Raw genomic sequence first — 23,617 nt, 5'->3', positions numbered from 1 at the left:
GGTGTGCAGGAATCGTTGAAACCGAATTAACGTCAAAATAAGTTTGTTATAGCAACGACTCCTTCATATTACCATAGACGATAGGTAGAGGTTTGAATGTATTCGGTAGTCACTTTATAAAGCGTTTTTATTGGTGCGGCACTAGATCACGTTACTATCCCCTCTCTTTTTTACTGCTCGAACTCAAAGGGAGAGCACTTATGTAATCGACTTTTTTTCAACTTCTCACTGTTCTGGAGCTTAAACGGCAAGAGATATCGACTTCCGGTCTTCGGTGACCCTTCCTCAAATGACATTATCTTGTACCCAACCTCTTTAATTTCCCCCCTCCCATTTCATACGTTCCCTATCCCCCAAAAAGGTAAAAAATGAGGTATTTCCAATTTTTTCTCAAAATTGGCTCAAGCTTTTTCAATGATTTTTGGATATGTTTTAGAGCTGGTCCTGGTGAACATTTCGGTAATGAATCGGTTAAGTACCGATATTCTGCTTTTCAAATACTTTTATGATTTATGAATTAATTTGATCTCTAGTAGATCAGTGATTCCAAAAGATTATGCAAAGATTGATATTCATCTGAAATATGGAAATATGATAGAACAGGAAAAAAGAATAGAGAAATTACATTAGTAATATTTTTCTAATATATCCTCCAACTCAAAAAATACAATATTTCATATAGAAGAAGTACGGTTCTAGGCGGTCATTGCAGCATGAAGGCTCAGTTCCTTTCCAACATAGGAAAAAAATCACAATTTCAAAGCTGCCCCACATTCCAGGATGTCCCACTTACCCTAACTGAAACATAAATCTTTTTAAACAGAACGAAAAGACATCGTTCTCCTCCTTTCTCATCATTTCTCTCGTCTCTCTTATATCATCGACGCGTCGAGCGGGCAATCGGCAAAAGCCGTTGGGCTTCGAGATACCTATCGGCGACTTGTATGTATGAGTAAAATTTTCTACCTTTCGTCTATGATAATATGAAGGAGTCGTTGGTTATAGTAGCGTTTTGACCATTTACGTACATGTTTCATTTGACGTTTATTCGGTTTCAACGGTTCTTGCACGCCTCTGATGTAGAAGCACTTGAGAACAGTAAAGTGCTAAAAAACACATGTTTTGTTTTATTGGAATAGCACCATAATATCCATAATGGCTCTAGGACTTTTGACAGGTTTTTAAAGATAATCTGTCCTTCCGGTGAGCGTCGGAATCTCTTGATTAAATCCTATGAATCAAACACACAATTTCACCAGAGCTTTCGACACTTATCGTGTCTTCCTCAGTGGTTTTTGGTTGGATGTAAATGAACTGACAGAAAAATGATAGGAGAATATAGACCAGAATCTTCTCTATAATTTTGCCCTGAAACTTAATCTTATCGGTTGCTCGATGCTCGAGATAATTCAATTTATTTGTTTTTTGAACATGTTTTTTGACCACAGCGGGCATTTTGTCCATGTGACGAACTATGGCAATATCAAGGAATTATTGAATTTTGTAAGAATTTTCTTTTATAAACCTTTATTTTAATAACGTAGTCAAGTAAAAGTTGTCATATCAGTACCTGCTTACTTTCGCAGCGTTATTATGGGAAAAAATCATTTTCTTACACTAAAACTACAAAATCGGACAAATGGCATAATCTGAGCAAGAACAGTACGTTTGGACGAAAAATGTCCTTTACCATTATGCGGAAGTATTCATCAAAATCGGTTGAGCAAGAGTTGAGATAATTGAGTTTATGTAATATGAAAATTGGTTTTTCGACTGTGGCGCCCTTAGCGTTGGGCCTACGAAGTTCATAGATAGTTGTACCGCTTTGCGAGACCTTTAATTCAAAATTAGTCAAATAGAACCGGAGATACGGTAGTTTGAATTCGTAAACTTTGACCCCTTATATCTCCAGTTCTATTGTAATCACAACGAACCGACTACGACACCACTTTTTGGAATTTCCGTAGCCTAGAATGAGTTTGAATTTTGACGCTATCGCAGCGCCACCTGTAGTGACTTTTTTAACTGTCATCCTCATAAGACGCACCAATCAAAAAAATGTTTAAATTGTCAAATAGAACTGAAGATATAGGCCGGTCAATTTTCAAACTTTGACCCCTTATAGCTCGGGTTAGGGCTTATCGATTGACTTAAGTATTTTTTGTGGATAGGTTTTAATCTGCGGCTACAACATAGTAAAATTTGAGCCCGATAAACAATGAAGTTTTTGAATTATTTAACTTAGAAAATTTGTTACTTTGATTAGGATTATATTACGGTGAAATTGTTAAGAATTACATCTAATAATGAAAGTAACTTGAGAATTACAACAGAAAAGGAAATAACTTTTTTGCATAGTAACGCATTTAAAAGACTATTAGATTTAAATGGTATGCCCTTCTGATTTCAGATATAGGAAACTTCTTTTTCAAGCATAATCAATAGTAATCGTTTAATAAATTAAGAAGTCTGCATTTTCAAGGATATTGAGATATTGAAGGGCAGTTTCTTCGCTTATTTATAGTCTTATTCTTATAAATATTTTAGTTCCAATAAGAATGTCAGTGCAATTGAGCATGTCGTGCATTATTTTTAGCAGAAACCTTTATCCTTTTATAATTTTTTTACGAAATGATGGCAGTTTGTGCAGCTCTAAACTCGTAATCAAATTAATCATTTGAGAAATTTAGCGGAGTAGGGTAAGAGGTCATAATTTCGGACAATTTCTAAATTTGGACACTTTGAGGATAAAATTGGACACTAAAAATAAAAAGATTCAAATTATGGATTTTTATTCCAATATTTGATGAATAATGAATCTTATAATTCTAATTTCTTTATAAAACTTTTTATTTGCTTTCAAATCTATTCAAATTTGGTATTGGACTTTAAAAGGTTTCTCAGTTCGAAATTGAAGTGTTTCAATATTCAGCTTTGACCAAATTGTTTAAAAGAGAAAATATTTTTTACGGAAAATTATTATGTTTTTCCAAATTTAGGTTGGTCACCAACGATAAGACGGCGGTGGCCGCTATTATTCAAAGATGAAATTCTTCAATTGTAAACTCAGTATCCGTCAAATTTGCTTTGTCAAATGTTTTAAGAAAACTAACTAAAAATTATGCATAATAAAATTGTGCAAATAAAAGATAATATCGACGGATCAGAAAATGAAACGAATAGGGGAAAGTGGTCTGCCTTTGAATGCGGCTGCCTTTGAATATTGTAATTTTAAAGCATAAATTCTTTTCTATTAACTCTTAGATAGCTATTCATAATCCTCACAAGTCATCAAAAAATGCAGACCCTAGCTCTTATTTTCTAGGTGCTAGGACAAAAAAACGAAACTGAGCTCTAAACTGTAATTTTGATGTTCCACAATTCATGTGTCTTTTCATACTCAAAATTTTTCGAACAAATTTTCTATTGTGAGTCATAGAAGATGGATGGTATTTCTCCAAATACATTTTGATTCAGATGAGACAATTTTTGTGGGTGATAAAAGTTTGCAAATATTGCACTGCGGCAGCCTTTGAAACTTAATGTTGTGTGCCTTTGAATCCTCTCTTTCCATACATTGAAACATCTGACAGCTTCCTGTCCGGGAGCACAATAGAACTCCTAACTTTGGTCTGACGAATGTCATACAAATACTTATAACATGCTATCTTGCTCCGGCCGGGATGTTTCAAATTGACAATTGTCAACTTCAGTGGCGTTTTCTTATAAATTTTCAAGTAAAAAACAGTGATTCAGAAAAATGTAAAAAATGTTGTTGTATAATGACTTTTGACTACAGTGGTGGTTTTATTGAGTGCATTAGGGTTCATGCTAATGAATTATGGGCCATTTAATGTTACAGCCCTAATATTCTCAGTGAAAAATTAAGATTCAAAGGCTGCCCAAACACATTCAAAGGCAGACCATGCAGGCTGCCTTTGAATATATCGATATCACATTTTCAAGTTCATCACCAGGAAAAACTGAGGACTTGCGAGTCCTGAATGGGGTAAGCATAGAAGCTTAATGAACAAGAGAATTTTTTGGTGTAGTGCAAAGTTAAACTCATGTTGTAGTTTACTATGAAAAAAATCTCAAATTTTGAACATCATTTTTCGTTCAAAGGCAGACCACTTTCCCCTAAGTCTCGAATGGCCAACTTTTCAGGAGAGCGTTTTCAAGCTTATTATAGAATTTTTAAGATTTGAAAGGGTAGATAGAGGGTGTCAAGGAGTACCCGAAAAGCGAAAAAAACAAATTTTGCAAAAAAAATCGATATAATGTCTAAAAGAATCACACCTAAACGCCCTAAAATTAATCAAAGATCAAGTAAAATTTGCCATAATTTTAAAATATTAAAATGCAATTTTTCAGTGATTCGGGCATAGAGGTGAAGGACTTTGGTGCTAGTTGGCGCGATGGAATAGCCTTTTTGGCATTGATTGATTCCATCAAGACAAATCTTGTGAATATTGCCGAAATGAGAAAAGAATCCAATAAAACTCGTCTCAATACAGCCTTCGATGTGGCTGAGGCAAAATTGGGCATTGCTAGGATTCTCGATGCCGAAGATGTGGATGTGGAGAAGCCAGATGAGAAGAGTATCATGACCTATGTTGCTCAATTTTTGCACAAGTATCCGGAACCGAGAAAGGTAATTTTCGTCCTAGGGAAACCCATTCAAAATTATGTCTTTTTTTTGCCCTTAAAAGTCATTGGCGTTGTACATTTTGTCCTGAAAGACTTAAAAAATTTTTCAAGGTCATAAGTTAAAAGGGGTCTAGGGAATGTATTTTTTAAATGATCGGTGGAAATTTGGGTTCATTTGAAAGGCCTTGGAATCGCGGATCATTTTGAATTGAAAAATACCCTTTTTGGGAAGAAACCTTCCTGAATTCCCTGTAATTTGTTTTTAGCAATCTGCTGGTCATGAGACAACAATTCAGCAGGAGTACAATGATTTTATGAGATGGTTGCAAGAGAGAACAAGTACATTTGAATCACTGATTCAGGAGGATCGTCTCTCCAGAAATTTCAGTGATTACTTAAATGCAGACAGTGAGAATAAATCACATCAGCCGTTGTACAAAAAATTCCTGACATTGACCAGTTCGAGGAAGAATATTCTTGGAGTGCCACATGGTGCTCATGAGATGATTCAGAGCCTTTGGGAGAAACTGGAACGTCAGATGTTGTATTGGCTGTGGAGTTTGGATTTGAGATTGCCGGGTAATTTTAAGATTGTCGGCAAATGGCTGTGTGATGCTGAAACTCTACTTATGAATGATGAAATACCAACGGCAATGAATGAGGAAACTGCCTCAATAATAAGTCGCAAATTGGAAGAGCATAAACAATTCTTTGCCGATTATCCAAATATTATGGAAGTGTTTCAGAAGACAAAGAGCTTCCCATTGGATTCTTCGGTGAATCCTGAAGAGATTGCCTTGATGGAAAGGAGATTGTATGATGTTGGACCAAAAGCTACTCAGAGGAGGATTCGTTTGAAGTTCTTAGAGCACAAATGTTGCTTGATTGCTTTTCTGAATCTCGTGGAGAATAAGCTGAAGCTGTGGACGGCCAAGTGTGGACGTCAGGAGAAAGTTCAGCAACTTCTCGATCAATATTCCAACTTTGTGTCACGCAATAAGATTTTCCAGGAGTTCAGTAAGGCCTTTGTGGATATGCAGCAAGTTGTGGAGGAGTACAAACGAGATGGAAATATCACGAAGGATGATGTGGAAGAAATTGAGAAGTTTATGCAGGAAACAGAAGCAAGGTGGACTTCAGTGTCAATGGAATTGAGATGTGCGCAGAATATGCTAGAAGAAGTGATTGCATACTGGAAGCGTTGGAATTTGCTAACCAGTGAATTTATTCCATGGTTGGGCGATGCAGAGGTTCACGTTCAAAAATCCGAAGATGAAAGATTGGAATTTTTCCAGGACATTGGTGTCTGGCGTGAGAAATACCAATTGATTGTCGATACGGGGAATTTCCTTGCTGGTTCTTGCGAAGATGATATCTCTGTTGAACTGAAGAGGGCCATTAGTGACTTGACATCTCGCTGGGAGAGACTCTTCGGTGCAACAAAGCACTATGTTCATGCAGGAGATATCCTCAAGAATCGCCAGGAATATCGCAATGGTCTGGAGAAATTGAGCAATTGGCTGAGGTATGCTGAACAAGTTTTGCAGAACCAATCTCTAGGAACGACGGAAGAGATCAAAAAATACGGAGAAGCCCTGCAGAAGCTTCAGAGTGAGATTGAGGACATTGAGGAACTCTTTAAGCACATCAGCAAGGTTTTTCAGACACTCATTCAGGATCTGTCACGCGAAGAAGTGGACAAGAATATGGGTATTCTGAAGAAGGAGAAGGAAGCATTGGTTCGTGTTCGTGCAATGATTCCATCTCGTTTGCATCTCTTCCATCAACTTCTTGTGCAACATGAATCCCTGGAGAGTGGCCAGAGGGAGATCAGTGAATGGCTCAATGAGGCAGAGACTCTTCTCAGTTCCCTGTCTCTAGCTGGAGGTCGTGATCATTTGAACAGTGAACTCAATCGTCACAAACTCTTCTTCACTCGAACGCTCTACTACAAATCCATGCTCGAGAGCAAGAACAAAGTGTTCCAGAACGTTCTGAAATCCGTTACCACGGAGAAAAATATCGATTGCAGCGAAGCCGTTGATCGAATGAAGGAGCTCAATGAACGTTTTGAGTATGTCACGAAGAATGCCCAGCAATGGGAGAACCGTTTGAATGAGGCAGTTCGATGTTGGCGCAATTTCCGCGACAACGAACGTGTAATCGTTCACTGGCTAAGCCAAGCCGAAGTTTTCCTCAGTGAACGTCCCATGGAAGTCAAAGAGGTCATCGAGACGCAGAAACTCTTCTTTGACACTCTCAATGAGCGCTGGATGAACGAACTCGTCCAATCAGCCCAGGATTTGCTAAAATGTCTTCCAGTTCAAGAGCAACAAATCATAGTAAACGGCGTTGAAGGTCTTCAAGAGAGATGGAAGAATGTCCTATCTGCCTTCCCCTATCATCTTCTCAATCTAGAATTCCGCGTCGAAGAAAACAATTTCAATCAATACCTCAAAGATGTCGAGAAGGAAGTCAATCTTGAACAACAAGCCCTGATCAACAACGAAGATGTCGATATGATCCTAAGAAGAAATCAAGACTTCTTCAAGATGACAGGAAGCGTGGGAAAAATTGAAAAGTGCCTGGAAAATATGCAGAGAATCACAGCGGCTTACAATCAGAATCATCCATCTGAGAGACATTTTGCCGATGCCACAGAAAATGCCCTGAAACGCTGGTCACAGATGACAGAGAAAATCGAGGGAGTCAAGAAGATGCTACACAAGATTCCAGCTCAATGGGATCAGTATCATCAGAAGTTCCAGGAGATGATCATCTGGATGGACTCTGTGGATGAATCCCTGAAGAATATCACAACAGAAGTGGATTCAATGGAAGAATTTGAAAGGGAGAGAGTTGTCTTCCAGGTAAGAAGTCATTTGAATCTTGGAATTTTTGTAATCTCATATTTGTGTAATATGTCGTCTCATAATTTCTATTGCTCTCTTTAACATGCAGCTCCAAAGCTTGGTGGTAATCTTATTCATTTCATTAATTCACTAACAAGTCCATTTATGTGTTGGTACTGAATCCCAATGTTCACAAGTAACTTTTCGGATTTCAGCGTTTCTCTCCGAATGAAAAGAAACGTATTTAGAAACACGGAAACGTATCTAGAATCATATAAATGTATTTTGAGACACGAAAATGCAGACAAAAATCATAGATATGCTTCCAAAAACACAATATTGCATTTCGAAACAAGGAAACAGGGCTATAAACACGGAAACAGAAACAAAAATTGTAGAAACGGTTCCAAAAACGCAAAATCACATTCCCGGAACATGAAAACGTACCTTGGATACGGAAATAGAGGCAAGATCAAGGAAACGTACCTAGAAGCACGCAAACGGTTCCAAAACTGTAAAATCACATTCCAGCAACACGGAAACGTACCTTTAAATACGGAAACAGAGCGAAAATCGTATAAACGATTCCAAAAACGAGAAATCGCATTCAAGGGTCAAGAAAACGTATATAGAAGCACGCAAATGCCGCCAAAAACCGTAGAAACGATTCCAAAAATGTAGAATCACATTTCAGGAACATAGAAACGTACTTTTAAATACGGAAACAGAGCGAACATCGTATAAATGGATCCAAAAACGATAAATCGCATTCAAATGTCTTGGAAACGTATCTAGAAAAACGTAAACGCTGTCAAAAATCGTATAAACGATTCCAAAACTGTAAAATCACATTCCAGGAACATGGAAACGTCCTTTTAAATACGGAAACAGAGCCCCAATCGTACAATTGGTTCCAAAAACGAAAAATTGCATTCAAGTATCTTGGAAACGTATCTAGAAGCACGCAAACACCTCCAAAATTCGTAGAAACGGTTCCAAAAATGTAAAATCACATTCTAGGAACACGAAAACGTAACTTTAAATACGGAAACAGAGCCAAAATCGTGCAAATTGCAAATGGTTCCAAAAATGAAAAATCGCATTCAAAGATCTCAAAAATGTATTTAGAAACACGGAAACGTATCTTGAAACACGGAAAAATAGACAAAAATCGTAAAAATGATTCCAAAAACCTAAAATTGAATTTAAGGAATATATAAACGCAGACAAAAGAAGTAGAAATGGTCCCAAAAATCCAGAATCGCGTTCAAGAAACACGAAAATGTATTTCTAGAAACACGGAAATGCATCCAAAATTGTAGATAGTATTTCAAAAACGTGAAATCGAATTCAAGAAACACGAAAACGGATCTAGAAATACAGTAACGCAGACACAAATCGTAGAAAACATTTTAAAAACGTAATACCGAATTCAAGGAACACGGAAACATATCTAGAAACTAGGAAATACATTCAAAGGACACTGAAACGATTTTTAAAACTCAGAAATATTTGAAACGTAGAAGCTGTTTCAAGAAATGAGGAAATGGTTTTGGAAATTGGGAACGTTTCTTGATACCCTTAAACGTTTTAAAAATAACACAGAAACATATTCAAGAAAGTCGAGAACGATTATTTGAATGCATATTCGCATTCTAGAAGTACGAAAATGTTTGTTGAAAAACAGGATCGCATCCAAGAAGCGCTGAAACGATTCTAGATACTTGTAAAGGATCGTCTAAGTGCCAAAAAATATTTCAGAAATGAAGAAAACGATATTAGAAACCCGGTATCATTTCTATAAACACCCAGTGACATTTCTAGGAACGCAAAGACATATCTAAGAAATCCGATGGCGCATTTAAGAACTCAGGAACGTTCTTGATACCTGTAGATGTTTCTAGAAATAAGGAAACATAGAAACCAACCTGGAAATAGGGAGACAATTCGATAAATACAAAATTGCATTCAAGAAGTACGGAAACGTTTGTATAAATGCGAAATCGCATCTCAGAAACACTGGAACGATTTTAGAAACCCGAGAACGATTTAACATATTTCAAACACGAAAAAAGATTCTAAAAAAGCAGAAGCATTTCCAGAAATTTGATGAGATTTATAGAAACACAAAAACATATTTAAGTAATTCGACGATGCATTTAAAAACTAGGGAACGTTCTTGATTAATGACTATCAACTTTTTTAGAAGTAAGGAATCGCGTCAACTGAATAATAATAATAATTAATAACAATAAACGTACCGAAGAAATACGGAAAATAATAGGTACAACAACATTCCAGAAAGGCTTATGACCAACGCACAATAACTTTTGTTAGTAAACATGTTTTCATTTTTTTCTATGAGAATGCGAAAGATGACTAGATCTGGGTTTCATTCACTCTCACAGAAAAGTCAAGAACATATTTACAAAACAAATTTTATTGTACGCTGGTCATTTGGCCAAAAGCACAATAACTTTTGTTTGTAAACATGTTTTGAAATTTTTTTATAGGAGTGAATGAGATGACTAGATCTAGATCTCATTCGCTCTCATTGAAATGTCAAAAACATGTTTACTAAACAAAAGTTATTGTGCGTTGGGCATTAAGCGCATTCGCGAAAATTAATCAGAAGACCCAGAAACGTTTTTAGGAACTTGGAAGACATTCTTAGAAATAATAAAACGTTCTTAAAAACGAAGAAATGATTTCAAAAATGCGGAAACAAAGTTTTACAACGTGGAACCGTATCCAAACATATGCAAAGTGATTCTTAAAAATCCAAAAACGTTTCCAAAATTTGGTGTTGATAAACGAAGGAACGTTTTTAGAAAAATATGGAAACATTTCGTCTGTTGGATCAGCAACTGTGCTAACAACATTTCTTTTGTGTCTATATTCTCGTCAAATGCAACGCAACGGTGCTTACAATGAATGCAGACTGCAGACACAAAGCTACGATTTCTAGAAACGAGAAAATTATTCCAAATTCTACCACTGAAACGCTTTTAAAAATACGGAGTGATTTTCAAAAATTACTTTTGACTTACTTGTGAACATAGGGAATATTCCCTCCCCATTATATCAGAACTTCTTTTAATATATTCTTCTTACGTCTTCTTGTGAATCCGCAGAAAATCTGCCATGATGCAGATTCCAAGAGGGAGAACATGAAGTGGCTAGTGAAGTGCCTAGACTCTCTCCTGCCATATGCTAGTGAGAGTGAAGCTGCTGAGGAGCAGAAGAAGTTGGAAATGATGATTGCCCGCTATAAAAATCTCATTCCAACAATTGAGGTAACAATGGTGCGTACTGAAATTTTCTCAAAGTGTTACACATATCGCCGAGAGGTGCGTGAAATTGTGACCCTGTTGAATAAAGTTCGGGATCAGACATTGTCCGCTCAGCCACCTGAGAGTTTAGCACAAGTGAATAAGATGGTACAGGAGCAACAGTATGCCATCAATCAACTTGATCAGCAACGTCCCAATATCGTTTCGATGTTGCAGCGTGGTAAGGATCTCAGTAAAGATGTTCACGCTCCATCATTTGTCACAGTCGAGGTAAAATCACTGGAATCGGGGTGGAAGGAGGCTTACAATGAGTCCATTGATAAGCTTAAGACACTTAAGGATACTCAGCAAGTTTGGAATGAGTATACCGATCAGAAGAGTGAGATTATCAATTTGCTGGGGAATGCTGAAACTGAATTGAGGTCCATTACGCCTCTTCAGACGGATCCTAAGAATGTGAGTTCCGATCTTAAGGCCAAGAGGGACTTGAATGCGCATTTGCAGCATGTTTCTAAGCAAATGATTGAACGCCTTCGTGAGTTGTCGGAGAATCTGATTCCTCTGACGGCAACTGAGAAGCAACCACAGTTGTCCAAGGATGTGGCAGAATTGGAAAAACAATTCTCCAGGACGATGGATCACGTGAAGGAGAGAGTTGAATATCTTGAGGATTACAGTCACAAATGGAATGACTACAAAGAGAGATTGGCCGAATTGCAAGCATGGGCAGCTCAGACTGCTCCTCAATTGATTGAATCCCTTCAGTCTGTGGATTTAACGCCTGAGGAAAAGACAGCTAAGATGATGTCTATTCAGCAGATGCTGAGTGAGAAGATGCGTCAGCTTGATCTTCTTGGGAGCGATGCCAGTGATTTGGCGCCCAAAGAAGGGAACATGGGTGAGGCGAAACGCCTGAAAAATGAAGTTCACAGACTTCAAGAGACATTTAGTGCCATCAGTCGGAATTTCGAGAATAAATCCAACATAATTCAGCACGATTTGACCAATTGGCAGAAGTACCAGGCGGAGTTGAAGGAAATCAAGCCACAAATTGAAAATATTGAGATTAAGATGAATGTCTCAGCGCCAAAACCTGTTTCACTCCAAGAGGCTGTTCTTCTTCAGCAACAGGCCAAACAATTTGAAGTTGAATGTGAAAATCAACTGGGAAAATTGCAAAATGCCGCAGTAATTAGTCAAAATCTCAGTTGCAAGACAAATGCACCGGATGAGTTGGATTCCATCAATTCCCGATGGAATTCTGTGCATGAAAATGCCAAGCAACAGAGAAATAAGATCGACAAATTGGTATCCAATTGGCAGAGTTTCGATTGCGATGCTACAAAATTGGAAACATGGATCAATGACACGGAAAAGGTGATTCAGAAGCGTCCGAAGATACTGCAGACGCCACAAATTGAGAAGTTGGAGAAGGAACTTATCAAGTTAAAGTCGTACAACAATGAAATATCTGAACATCAAGCCAAGTTGATGGCTCTCACTCAGAATTCTGACAATATTGCCATTTCTGTGGCACCAGAAGGAGCTTCGGCACTCAAGGAGCGTCTCAATGTCATGAAGCAGAGGATTGGCAATTTGTCTGAAGGTGTTCGGGACAAAATCAATGAAATCATGGATGCTATAATGAGTCGTCAGGATTTCAATACTCAATTGGCTGAGTTCTCCAATTGGATTGGGGAGACTCGGACCAAAGCCTTGCAAACGGACGATATCACAACGGAAAAGCTGGAATATGCAGCTCAGATTGTCCATGAACTACAACAAGACAGTGCAGATAAGAAACCAATGTTCAACAAGATTTACAATGAAGTTAAGTCGATGGTGTTGGAAGCTGCACCTGAAGATGCAACAGCTCTCAATGAAGCTTATACATCTTTGGTGTCTGATTACCAAGAACTCGATACAAATCTGGAGCAGAAGAGGAAAGCCCTTGAGAAGTGGAGAGAACTTCTAGGGTGGCTCAATGAAACAAATAGCCATTTGGAACATATTCAGCATCAATTGGAAAGTCCAGAGAGCAAAAATCGAGCCAAACTCGAGAGTATCTTGGCGGAAATTGATGACATTGCCAAGAGTGTGAGTGAATGGAAGGGTCAACCTCATCTAACGGAGGAATTGTCGTGCCTGCAAGTTCGTGACAAAACTACAAGGAACATTCTCAACCTTCCGCAACTGTTCAATGCAGTTGAGACAAAATTGGACGGTCTCAAAGCCAAGACGGTGGATCAAATTGATACTTCGGAGAAGCAAACGAAACAGAAGGACAACTTTGCCAGTTTAGAGAAGTCCTTTGTGGACAATTTGAACGAGGCACGAGCAAAACTCACTGAGATTACAGCAACCAAGCTGACTCCTTCAAATTTGGAACATGTTCTCAATGAACTCGTAATTTTGGGTAGTACCCTCAAGAATCAGTCTCCAATGCGACAGAGGATTCACGATGCAGCTAACACCGTTATGAGTGCAGATATTTCGGGGACCCATCAAGTTCAGGAGGCTTTGCTCATGATGGATCGAGAATGGGAGAATTTGAATCAGGAAATTGCTGATAGAATTGCCAATTATCGAGTGATTTACAATGCCATGAAGGAATATGTTGATGCTAAGGATAGGTTTTCGCGTGAAATGGGCAAAGCTGTTCAAATGGCCAATCTGATTCCCGTTGACGTAGCTGATGAAGAAAATATCATTCACGCTTCAGAAGCATCGAAGAAATCATTGGAGTTTGTGCGCAAATGCAAGGCACCTCTGGATGAACTGGAGAAAAAGAGTAGTCAATTGCTAAAGCTCTTTGAGACACCCTACCAATCCCAACCCGAAGAAGTTGTAGAGGTAGTCGATGATGCTCATAAACAGTATCAAGCGGTACTTGACAATGTTGCCCAGAAAGCTAAGTCATTTGAAACCGAGAGTGCTCTGTGGAAGCAAATTGATCTACTGAAAAATGAACTATTCCCATGGCTCAGTGATACCAATCAGAATCTCTGTGATTCCGCCAAGAATATTCAGGAACTTGAGCATAGTGCTGTCCGATTGAATAAATACAAAAATGAACTACCTCACTATACTTCCCTGAAGAATGAACTCTGTGAAAAGATTGAACAGTTGAAAGAGCTCAAACAGGAAGATCTTCCAATTTTAGGAAGTCTAGTTTCTTCAGTCGAAGATCAGTTTAACACTGTGGAAAACAATGCTAAACATTTGGAAGCAATGGCTCAAACATTGAATGCCCAAGAGAAAGAGATTCGTACGTGCATCAAACTCTTTGGGGAAGCTGTCAACAAGATCCGTGAAGCCCTTATCAAATGTGATGATATGTCTGGTGATACAACTAAAATTATTGAACGCATTAAGACGTGTGATATTTTAAAGCAAGAACTCACAAATTGTGGAGATGAAATTAGTCATTTAGCAAGTCGTGTGGCAGAAATGCAGGAAATTCATCCTTCAATTGCCAATTCAATAATTCCCAAGGAGCTCAATAATGTTCAGAAGAGGTACGAGAGTGTACAGGCCAATGCCAATAAAATTGAAGAGACTCTCCTGCAGTTCCTCAAGAAACTCCATGCTGATAAAATTGATATTCTACGACGAATGATTGGGACACAGAAAGAGAAGATTTCCTGGTGTCTACCTGAACCTGGGAGTGACAAGTACAACTTGGAAGTGAAGAAGGCTGCTCTAAATGATATTCAGAGGAGTATCGGGGACATTGAGATACGTGACGTTGATCTGAAGAATTCCCTGAAATTGCTGGAGAACATCGCTGTTGATGACAGTCTCAAAAAATTAATTGGTGAACATGATAATTTAGTGAAGGAACTAGAGGAGCTGAAAGAAAATTGCGGAAAAACTCGTGATATCCTTCTGGAAAATGTCACCGAGTGGGAAGACTACGAAAAGGCTTCAGAAAGCATAATCTCTACGGTTAAGCAAATAGAAGGAGACTTGAAGGATGGTTGTGCTACACAAATCAACCTGGCTACAATTGACAACACCATTGGGAAAATTAAGTCCTACAAAGCAACTCTGGAAGACGTAGCTCCAAAATTGCAACAGTTAGAACAGCTCGCAAAGGTTCTCAATGAGAAGAATCCCGAAGCAAGGCCAACACAAGTTGTCTCACATCTGGGACAGAAGTACACTGCTGTTTTGAAACAAGTAGCCAATCAGTTGACCAGGCACTCTGATGTTAAGGCCAATGGAGAGAACTTCAATAAGAACTTAGAAGAATGCAGAGACTGGCTCAAAAATACCCAAGAAGCTTTCAATGTTCTGTCTACGGAATTGGCAAAGAGTGAAACTCCAAAGGTGAACTTGATTGATCAGATCAAGTCTATGATTCCTGAACTAGATGCAGGAAGAGCTCTCATAGATAAACTCAATGATTCCGGAGAGTCTCTTTGTTCTGTAACTACATCAACAAATCGTGAATCCATTCGGAATGACATCAAATCGGTCAGGGATGATTTTGATAAGTTGCACAATGATGTAGCAACTACACTGAAAAATCTCGAGGGTATTCTCATCCAGAAAGCATCTCTTGAAGAAAATATCACTCAAACCAGCCAATGGTTGGCAGATTCCCTGGCCAAGATACCCGAAGAACTTGAATTGGGAACGAATTTGGCAGAGAAGAAGACCCTTCTGCAGAAATACAAAACTCAGTTGAAAGACATTGAACATCAGAAGCAGAATCTCAATCGACTTAAAGCTAAGACGAGTAATTTGGCTGATAAGAGCCTTTCGGGGAAAGTATCAAAGGAAATTGCAGAGTTTGACAAATTGTCTAAGCTCGTCAAGGGAAAGATTGAAGTGTACAGTAATCATGTGCAGAATCATGAATGTTACGATGAGATTCTAGAGAAGGCTTCAGATTGGTTTGTTGCACTTAAAGTGACTGCCGTTGATGTTCTCGAGGCGGATAAGTTCGAAAAGGAAGCTACACAGGAAAAACGAATGATCATTGAGAATGTACTGGAGCAAGAACCCGAAGGTGATGCAATCTTCGATACATGCTTTGAGAAACTTCAGTCAATTTTGCCCGAAACACATCCAAATGGACATGAGGGATTGTTGAATACTTGTGCACAGCAGAAAATGGCATGGAAGGAATTCATTGACCAATGCCGTGAAGCACTGAAGAAGCATGATCAGAAGTGCAGTCAACTGAATGAGTTGCAAAATATCGTTGAAAACTGCGATAAGTGGCTTAAGCAGATGGAGAATATTGTGAAGGATCAGAGTTTGAAGAATGGTTTGGAAGCCAAGGAGCAACATTTGAACAATTTGAAAAATCTCGCCAATGAAATTAGTGGTAAATCTGCGGAAATTGCAGAGATCAATGAGAAAGCACGTCATATTGAAAATGAACCTGAATTGGCTCTCAAGATATCCCGTCTCAATACTCGATGCCAGGCTGTGAAGAATAGTTGCAAGGATTCCATAGGGAAGTACGAGAATTACACAAAGGACCACAAAGATTTCAATGCGGAATATGATAGCTTCAAGGCTAGTCTCGAGGATACCGTAGCGAAGTTGAATGAAAATAGTGAGGTTGTTGGTGATTTGGAAGTTCTTCAGGAGCGACTGAACAAGATTAAGGAGTTGGCAGATAAGCGGATCCTCGATAGTTCAAAGTTTGAGAGTATCATTGAGAAAGGTGAGAAGCTGTACACTCACACGAGTCCAGATGGCAGGGAAATTATACGGCAGAGATTGAGGAATTTGAGAACGATGTGGGATGACTATACTGATGATCTCAATTCAGCCATTCAGAAATTAGAGCAATGTCTTCTGCAATTTGGTGAATTCACCTTGAGTCAGGAGCAGTTGACAAAATGGCTGAAGGATGTGGAGAAATCCATGCAGAATCACATGGAACTGAAGAGTACGCTGCAGGAGAAGAAGGCTCAATTGCAGAATCATCGCCTTATGCATCAGGAGATCCTATCACATCATCCACTTGTGGAGTCTGTTTGTGATAAAGCTCAGCATCTTGTGGATCAGACAAAGGATTCCTCACTCAATCACTACTTCGAGTCCATTAAGCAACTTTTTGAGAATATTGTGCAGAAATCTGAAGAACTAATGGCCAATCTAGAGAACTGTGTTCAAATTCACAATAACTACAGCATACTTCTTGCAAATTTCAAGTCTTGGCTCAATAATGAGAAGGAATTGGCTCTTGAGGCTGATGATATTACAGGTGAGAAATCTGAGGGTACCCGTCGGATGAATATACTAGATCAGCTTCAGAAGAATATCCCTATTGGGGCAAATGCTCTCAAAGGATTGAAGGAGAACATTGAGATTGTTGGAAAGAGCACTTCGAGTGAGGGCAAGAAAGTTCTTCAGTCGGAAGTTGCAGATCTGGAGAATGCCTTCGAGGCACATATTGCCAACATTGAGAGTTTAAAGGCAAAACAGGCAGCTGTGCTGTCTCAGTGGCAACAGTTTGATGGTAAACTCGAAGAGTTGACGAATTGGTGCAGAGGGAAAGAAACAATCTTCAAGGTGGAACATTTGCAGCCATCGTTGGAGACAAAGGAAGACCAACTGAAGACGTTCATAGAGGAACGCAATGCAATTGTGGAGAAACAGAAGGATTTCGATGAATTTGTGGATATTTCACATAGTTTGCAGGGTTCAAGTGGCACTGAGCGAATTAAGACGCTAACAATGCAACTACTCAATCGGTACCAATTATTGCAAGTGTTGAGCAAGGAGGTGGTTAATCGGTGGCAGGGTCTGGTTGAGGATCACCGAAAGTATGACAATAAGATGCGTGAAGTTCTCTCCCTGATAATACCCATTGAGAATAAACTAACCACCCTTGATAGTCCTGAATCCCTTGCGGACAATCTAACTCTCCTTCAATCACTAATAGCTGAGAAAGAAGCTACCGATGGCATGATATCCTCCCTCATTCCGCTTGGTGAAAAAATCCTACCAGATACTTTGGGTCAAGGTAGGGAGAAGATCCGTCAAGAGTTGCGTGATGTGCGTGATCGTTGGGATAGTATGGAGGAACATTTTAAAGATTTACAGAAACGCCAACAATCCCAAAATATGCAGTGGTCTAATTACAAAGATACTCTGCAACAGGCAATACAGTGGCTCGATGTCGTTGAAAAGGGTCTCCAGAAAGATCAGGCATCGGTGTCCACAACAAATCAAGAGATCAAGGCAAAATTGATGAAATTAAAGAGTACAGGGCAGGATATTTCAGCTCATAAGAGACTCATTGAGGTGACAACCGAGAAGGCCAATCAATTGCTTCAAATGGGTTCGGTGAAAGAACCTGAAGAAATTAAAAATGTTGTTGATGACATCAACAATCGCTACAGCAATGCCCAAGCTCAATGCTCTAAATTGCTAGGACAATTGGAAAAAATGTCAGATATATTTCAAATTTTCTCTGAACTTCACAAAGCTCAGCAGGACTATCAGAAAAATCTGTGGGACTCTCTTGCGACATATTCTGATTTTTCAGGCAATAAAGCCACCCTTCAGTCGCGTTTGGGTAAGTTGAATGAAATTGGTGAATCCCTGCAGGATAGTGAAGCAAAATTGAATGCATTGGGTGATCATTTGAGGAACAATGAAGAACTCATTCATGCACGATCGAAAGAGAATATGAGTAGAGATTTGGCCAATTTGCGATTTGACTTTGAGAAATTCAAATCGGCCCTGGGCGATGTGAAGAGTGGCTTAGAGAGTAAAATTGCCCAGTGGAGTCAATTTGATAGCAATATGGAACAATTGTTGGAATGGATGTCTGACTCGGAAATTTCTTTAAAGAACTACAGTCTGAAATCGACATTGGGTGAGAAACAGGAACAACTGACCAAGTATAGGGATTTGCTGAAGAATCTCCAGCAACATGAGAGTAACTTGGACAATTTAACGGATGAATCATCGGAATTGATTCAGGGAAGTGGTGAAGTTCGTCTTTCGGGCAATATTCAGCAGATTATCTCACGTTTCCAGTCAGTTCAGACGACAGCAAAGGAGATTGTGAAGAAGTGTGAACAAGCTGTACAAGATCATGAAATTTTCAATGATAAATACAAGCAATGTTCAGATTGGCTATCATCGGCTCAGGTCAAATACCAAGAATGTCAGGATCTATCAACAGCTGGTTCTCAAGAAGATCTCATGGCTAAGTATAATTCTGTTCAGGAGCTTCTATCCCAAAATACCAATGCTACTCTTCTTCTCAACAATACAATTGAATTGGGAGAGAAACTCTATCAGACAACAGCTCTCGAAGGCCGTGAGGCTATTCGAGAGCAACTCCAAGAACTTCAATTAGAAATGGAGAAGTTGTTTGATAATTTGGGAACGCTCACAAGAGCTCTTCAGACAAAATTGTCCAAATGGTCAGGATTTGAAGAATGTTCCCAGAATTTGGATGACTATCTGACCAATATGGAAGCACAATTGAGTGAAAACTTGATACTAAAATCAACTCTCGATGAAAAGAGAATACAACTTCAGAACTATCGTGATAATCTCACTGATATTCAGAATCACAAACCCGAAATGATAAATTTGAAGGATTTAATTGAGAATCTACCTGAACAGAATGAAACAATTGAGAATCAGTGTAAGAGTCTCGAGGATAGATACGGTAACTTGCTGAAATTGGCACAGAAACACTTGGAGAGTTATGTGAATATTGTAAATGATCATCAATTGTACTGCAAAGCTGTAATGGATACTCAAGAATTTATCGAAGCTGCACATAACACAGTCAATCTCTGGGGTGACTTGGATGTTGATCGTGTTTCCCTAGCAAGCAATCTCGATCGCCTAAAGAAAGTACAGCAAGAATATACCGATGAAACGAGTCGAATTAATGAGATTCGTTCATTGGGTGAGAGAGTTCTTCCAGGAACTGCTGAGGAAGGTCAAGTGAATGTTAAAACTCAAGTTGACAATTCCCAACAAGAATGGGAAGCATTGGTATCATCTGTTCAAAATGCCATTGATAATGTAATGGGAAAACTTCAGCAATGGGATGAATATGAGAAGCTGCGTGATCAGTGTGTTGCATGGATTTCTGGAACAGATAGTAAATTGCATGCTATTGACTTAAAGACAACCAAGGCCGAAAAAATTGAACAATTGGAAGCCCTCAAAGAATTGCAGGGTGAAGTACGGGCCAAAGAATTAGAAATTGATAGTGTAACTGAGCGTGCTCAGTTGCTGTATAAAGGATTGGCAAGTTCCCGTAGTAGTCAAATCTCAGAATTAGTCCTTAAATATCAGCAGGTTTGTCTTAAGGTCAAAGAACTTCACTCTCGTTGGCAGCAATATGTATCTGGTCATCAGGAATTCGACAATAAACTCAATGATTGCAATCAATGGTTGGACAACATTAAACAGAAACTTGACTACTGTTCGGATCTTTCGGCGACATCTCCGAAGGATTTGGAAAATAAATTGGCCACCATACAGGATCTCCTCTTGCTCAAAGATGAGGGATTCGGTAAGGTACAATCTGTCATTGAGACAGCACAGAATGTCTTGGCTAATACTGCCCCAGCTGGTCATGAGGCAATCAATAAGCTTCTGACAAAATTACAAGAAGACTGGTCAAACTTAGCTCTTCGAATGATTGATGTAAAGACCTCACTCGATGAGTCAATCAATCAATGGTCTGGCTTCCTTGAAGAAGTACAAAATGTCAATAAAACCGTCGATTGGATGGAGAATGCATACAAAGAATTGTGTGACTATCAAGCCACAATGACGGAGAAACGTGCTATGCTAGAAAGAATTAAAAATGCAGTTGAAAAGATTCGTCTTGAACGAATGGATGTTGATATACTGAAAGCTAAAGCTAAAGAAATGATCGCTAGTGGTCAACAGAGTCTTGCTGCAAATCAGGCTCAACAGATTCTCGATAAGTTTGATCTGTTGTCGGACAAAATGAACAAATTGATGATTGAACGCGAAGAAGAGTATCGCGATCATCGTCTATACAAGGAAGCCTATGATGATCTATCAGCCTGGATGGCAAGAGCTCGCGATAAGTTCCCTTCGTTGAAACAACAAACGCTGAGCGATAAACTTGCCATTGAGAATATCTTGGCGCCTCTCGAAGCCCTGCTCAATAAGCAACCTCAGGGTGAACTTCTTGTTGAACATCTTCAACATACAAGCGAAGTAGTCCTTGCAAGTACATCAGAACCAGGGCAGGAAGTTATCCGGCGAGATATTGCTGAACTTCGTGAGAACTTTGAGTCAATGTTTAGAGAAATAGCTCAGCAGAAAGACCAACTAGAATCCACAGTGATTCAATGGCGAGACTACAAAGAAGAATATGAGAGGCTATCTGAATGGCTTCAACAAATTGATATTCTCGTAAAGAATCACAAACTAAATCTTCTCGCTACTCTTCCTGAGAAGCAGAAGCAAGTGAAAGAAATGGACGAAATCCTTCAGAGACTGGAAAAGGGTAGAGAAGACATTGAGAAGTTTAATAAATCAGCAGCTCCACTTTTGGCATCGCATTTGGACACTTACGTCAACAATCAACTTAGACACCTCAATTCACGCTTCCAAGTCCAAGTGAATCTCGCCAAAGATGTCTACAAGAAAGTCGAAACAAACTACGAGCAGCACAAAGAATTCGATGAGTGTGCAAATAATGCTCGCAATTGGATAGAAAATGCCAAAGAAATTATTCGGGAATGCAGTGAGGCTTCAAGCAGTTCAAATAAGGAAACCCTTCAGCAGAAATTGCAGCAGATCACTGATTTAATAAGGCGCCGAGAAGAAGGTCAAAATCTCGTTCATACTACTGTTAACAATGGCGAGAAAGTTTTGCGTAGTACACGATCAGATGGCAAAGATGTGATCAACAATCAAATCAAGGAAATACAGAATGAGTGGGATCGTCTAGTGAAGAAGATGTCAACGGTGAAAGTTCATTTGGAGACGAGTCTTCTTCAGTGGGCAGATTACAGTTCCAGCTATTCTCAGTTGCAACAATGGATTTCTGATCGTGAAGCTAAACTTCAGCAAGTTTGTGAGCAAAAAGTGGCTAAATCGAAAAAAGGTCAACCAGGCTTGGCATCCGGCCTCAGTGAGAGGAAAGCAAATCTCCGACAGACTAATAATATTGTTCAGGACATTGTCTCCTTTGAGCCAATGATCCAATCTGTCACATCAAAAGCATCAGATTTGCAACAAGCAGTGCCAGCTTCAGAGATATCTTTCAAGTATGAAAATCTAAGTAAACAGGCCAAGGATCTCTATGAGAAACAGAAAGAAACAATTGAGAATCACCAGGCACTTATTGATGCTGGAAATGATTTTGCTCAGTGGTTGCGAAATGCCAAGGAGCGCCTGAGCAAGAGTGCAGAACCAATTGGTGATAGAGATACGTTGACCAATAAGCTGGGGCAGATTCGAATGCTGCAGAATGAAGTGAACGATGAAGGTACTCCAAAACTCAATAAAGTGTTGGAACAGGGAGAAATTGCCTGTAGGAATGCTGTTCCAATCGATCGAGAGATCATAGAGGAGGAAGTGGCCCTGCTCCAGGAGGAATTTGACAACTTTGTGTGAGTACAGAACACTGTATTATTTTTAAACATAACGTAATTTTTTTTGAATTGTATTCTCGGTCTTTTATGGATAAAAAACAGGTCTATACCGTGTTTCTTGACTCGTAATTTTTTTGTGCGGTTGTCTGTTCTGAAATTTTCACCCTGTTACTGTGTTATCACACTTGCACATTAAAATTTTAATATTATTCACATTAATTGTCGCTGGTGAGAGTCCAAATGTGTAATTTGTGTGTTTGAATCATTTTATATTCAAAATTTGGTCTATTTGTTGATAAAAAGGTAGACTTGGCCCGCAAAATTTGATATAAATTGATTTATAGCATTAATGCGAAAAATTAATGCGATTTTCTCTTTAATTTTTAATGTGAAAAATATTTATGCTTTAGGTAAATTTAAACTTATTTTTGCAGGCCAAGTCCACTTCCTTATCAATAAATAGAAAAACCCTAAACATTAAGTGACTCAAAGACACAAATAACATATTTGGACACTCACAAGCGACAATTAATGTGAATCACATTAAAATTTTAATGTGCAAGTGTGATAACGCCGTTAGAAATAGTTCATTAAACTCCTCAAGAGTGCCATGTTTTAAAGGATATGTTTTTTCTGTTATGTACTGTTCCCACGGCCAGTAAAAGATTACTTTTATTCCTAGGAATACTATAAATGTACTGTTCGCAAGAGCAGTAAATATCAGAAATTTGCTATGCCCAGGATCCGACAGATCTTAGGGACAGAAAGAACTTACCGTTCCTAGAAACAATAAGACGTTACCGTTCCTAAGATCAATTAGACCTTACCATTCCTGGTTCAAGTAAGAAGTTACCGTTCCTAGGACCAGAAAGAAATTACACTTATTAGGAACAGAAAGAATTTGTCGTTCCTATAAACAATAAGAAGTTACCAGGATGCCCAGGATTATTACAAAATTTACTGTTCTCAATAATAGATCAGAAACATTATCAATTTATTGTTTCCATAAACAGTTGAAATTTACTACCCCAGGACAATACTAGTTAACTATTCCTAGGAAAAGTAAATCGTTACCGTTCCTAGAACTAGTAAGAAATTTACCACGCCTAGGACCTATAAGAAGATACTGTTTCTAGGACCAGTAAGAAATTACCGTTATTAGATCAGTAAGACCTTGTCATTCATGGATCCAGGATCTAGTAAGAACCGTAAGAACTTACCGTTCTTAGGACCAGTAAAA

At 38.8% G+C, this 23,617-nt stretch overlaps 1 protein-coding gene across 9 annotated transcripts in view; it reads left to right on the top strand.

The window, feature by feature from the left end:
• LOC129806649 (muscle-specific protein 300 kDa) overlaps positions 1-23,617 on the top strand; it is a 153,596-nt gene that overhangs the window by 47,542 nt on the left and 82,437 nt on the right. For all 9 annotated transcript variants that reach the window (XM_055855399.1, XM_055855397.1, XM_055855396.1 and 6 more), the window contains 3 exons: positions 4,375-4,654; positions 4,917-7,520; positions 10,637-22,395. In XM_055855399.1, the coding sequence (XP_055711374.1) occupies positions 4,375-4,654; positions 4,917-7,520; positions 10,637-22,395 (14,643 nt within the window). The remainder of the gene's footprint in view (positions 1-4,374; positions 4,655-4,916; positions 7,521-10,636; positions 22,396-23,617) is intronic.

The sequence above is a fragment of the Phlebotomus papatasi genome, chromosome 3, assembly GCF_024763615.1.
Source record: "Phlebotomus papatasi isolate M1 chromosome 3, Ppap_2.1, whole genome shotgun sequence".
NCBI classification, from domain to species: domain Eukaryota; kingdom Metazoa; phylum Arthropoda; class Insecta; order Diptera; family Psychodidae; genus Phlebotomus; species Phlebotomus papatasi.
Note: the sequence above shows the minus strand (reverse complement) of the source record. Positions and strands in the feature narration are given on the sequence as shown.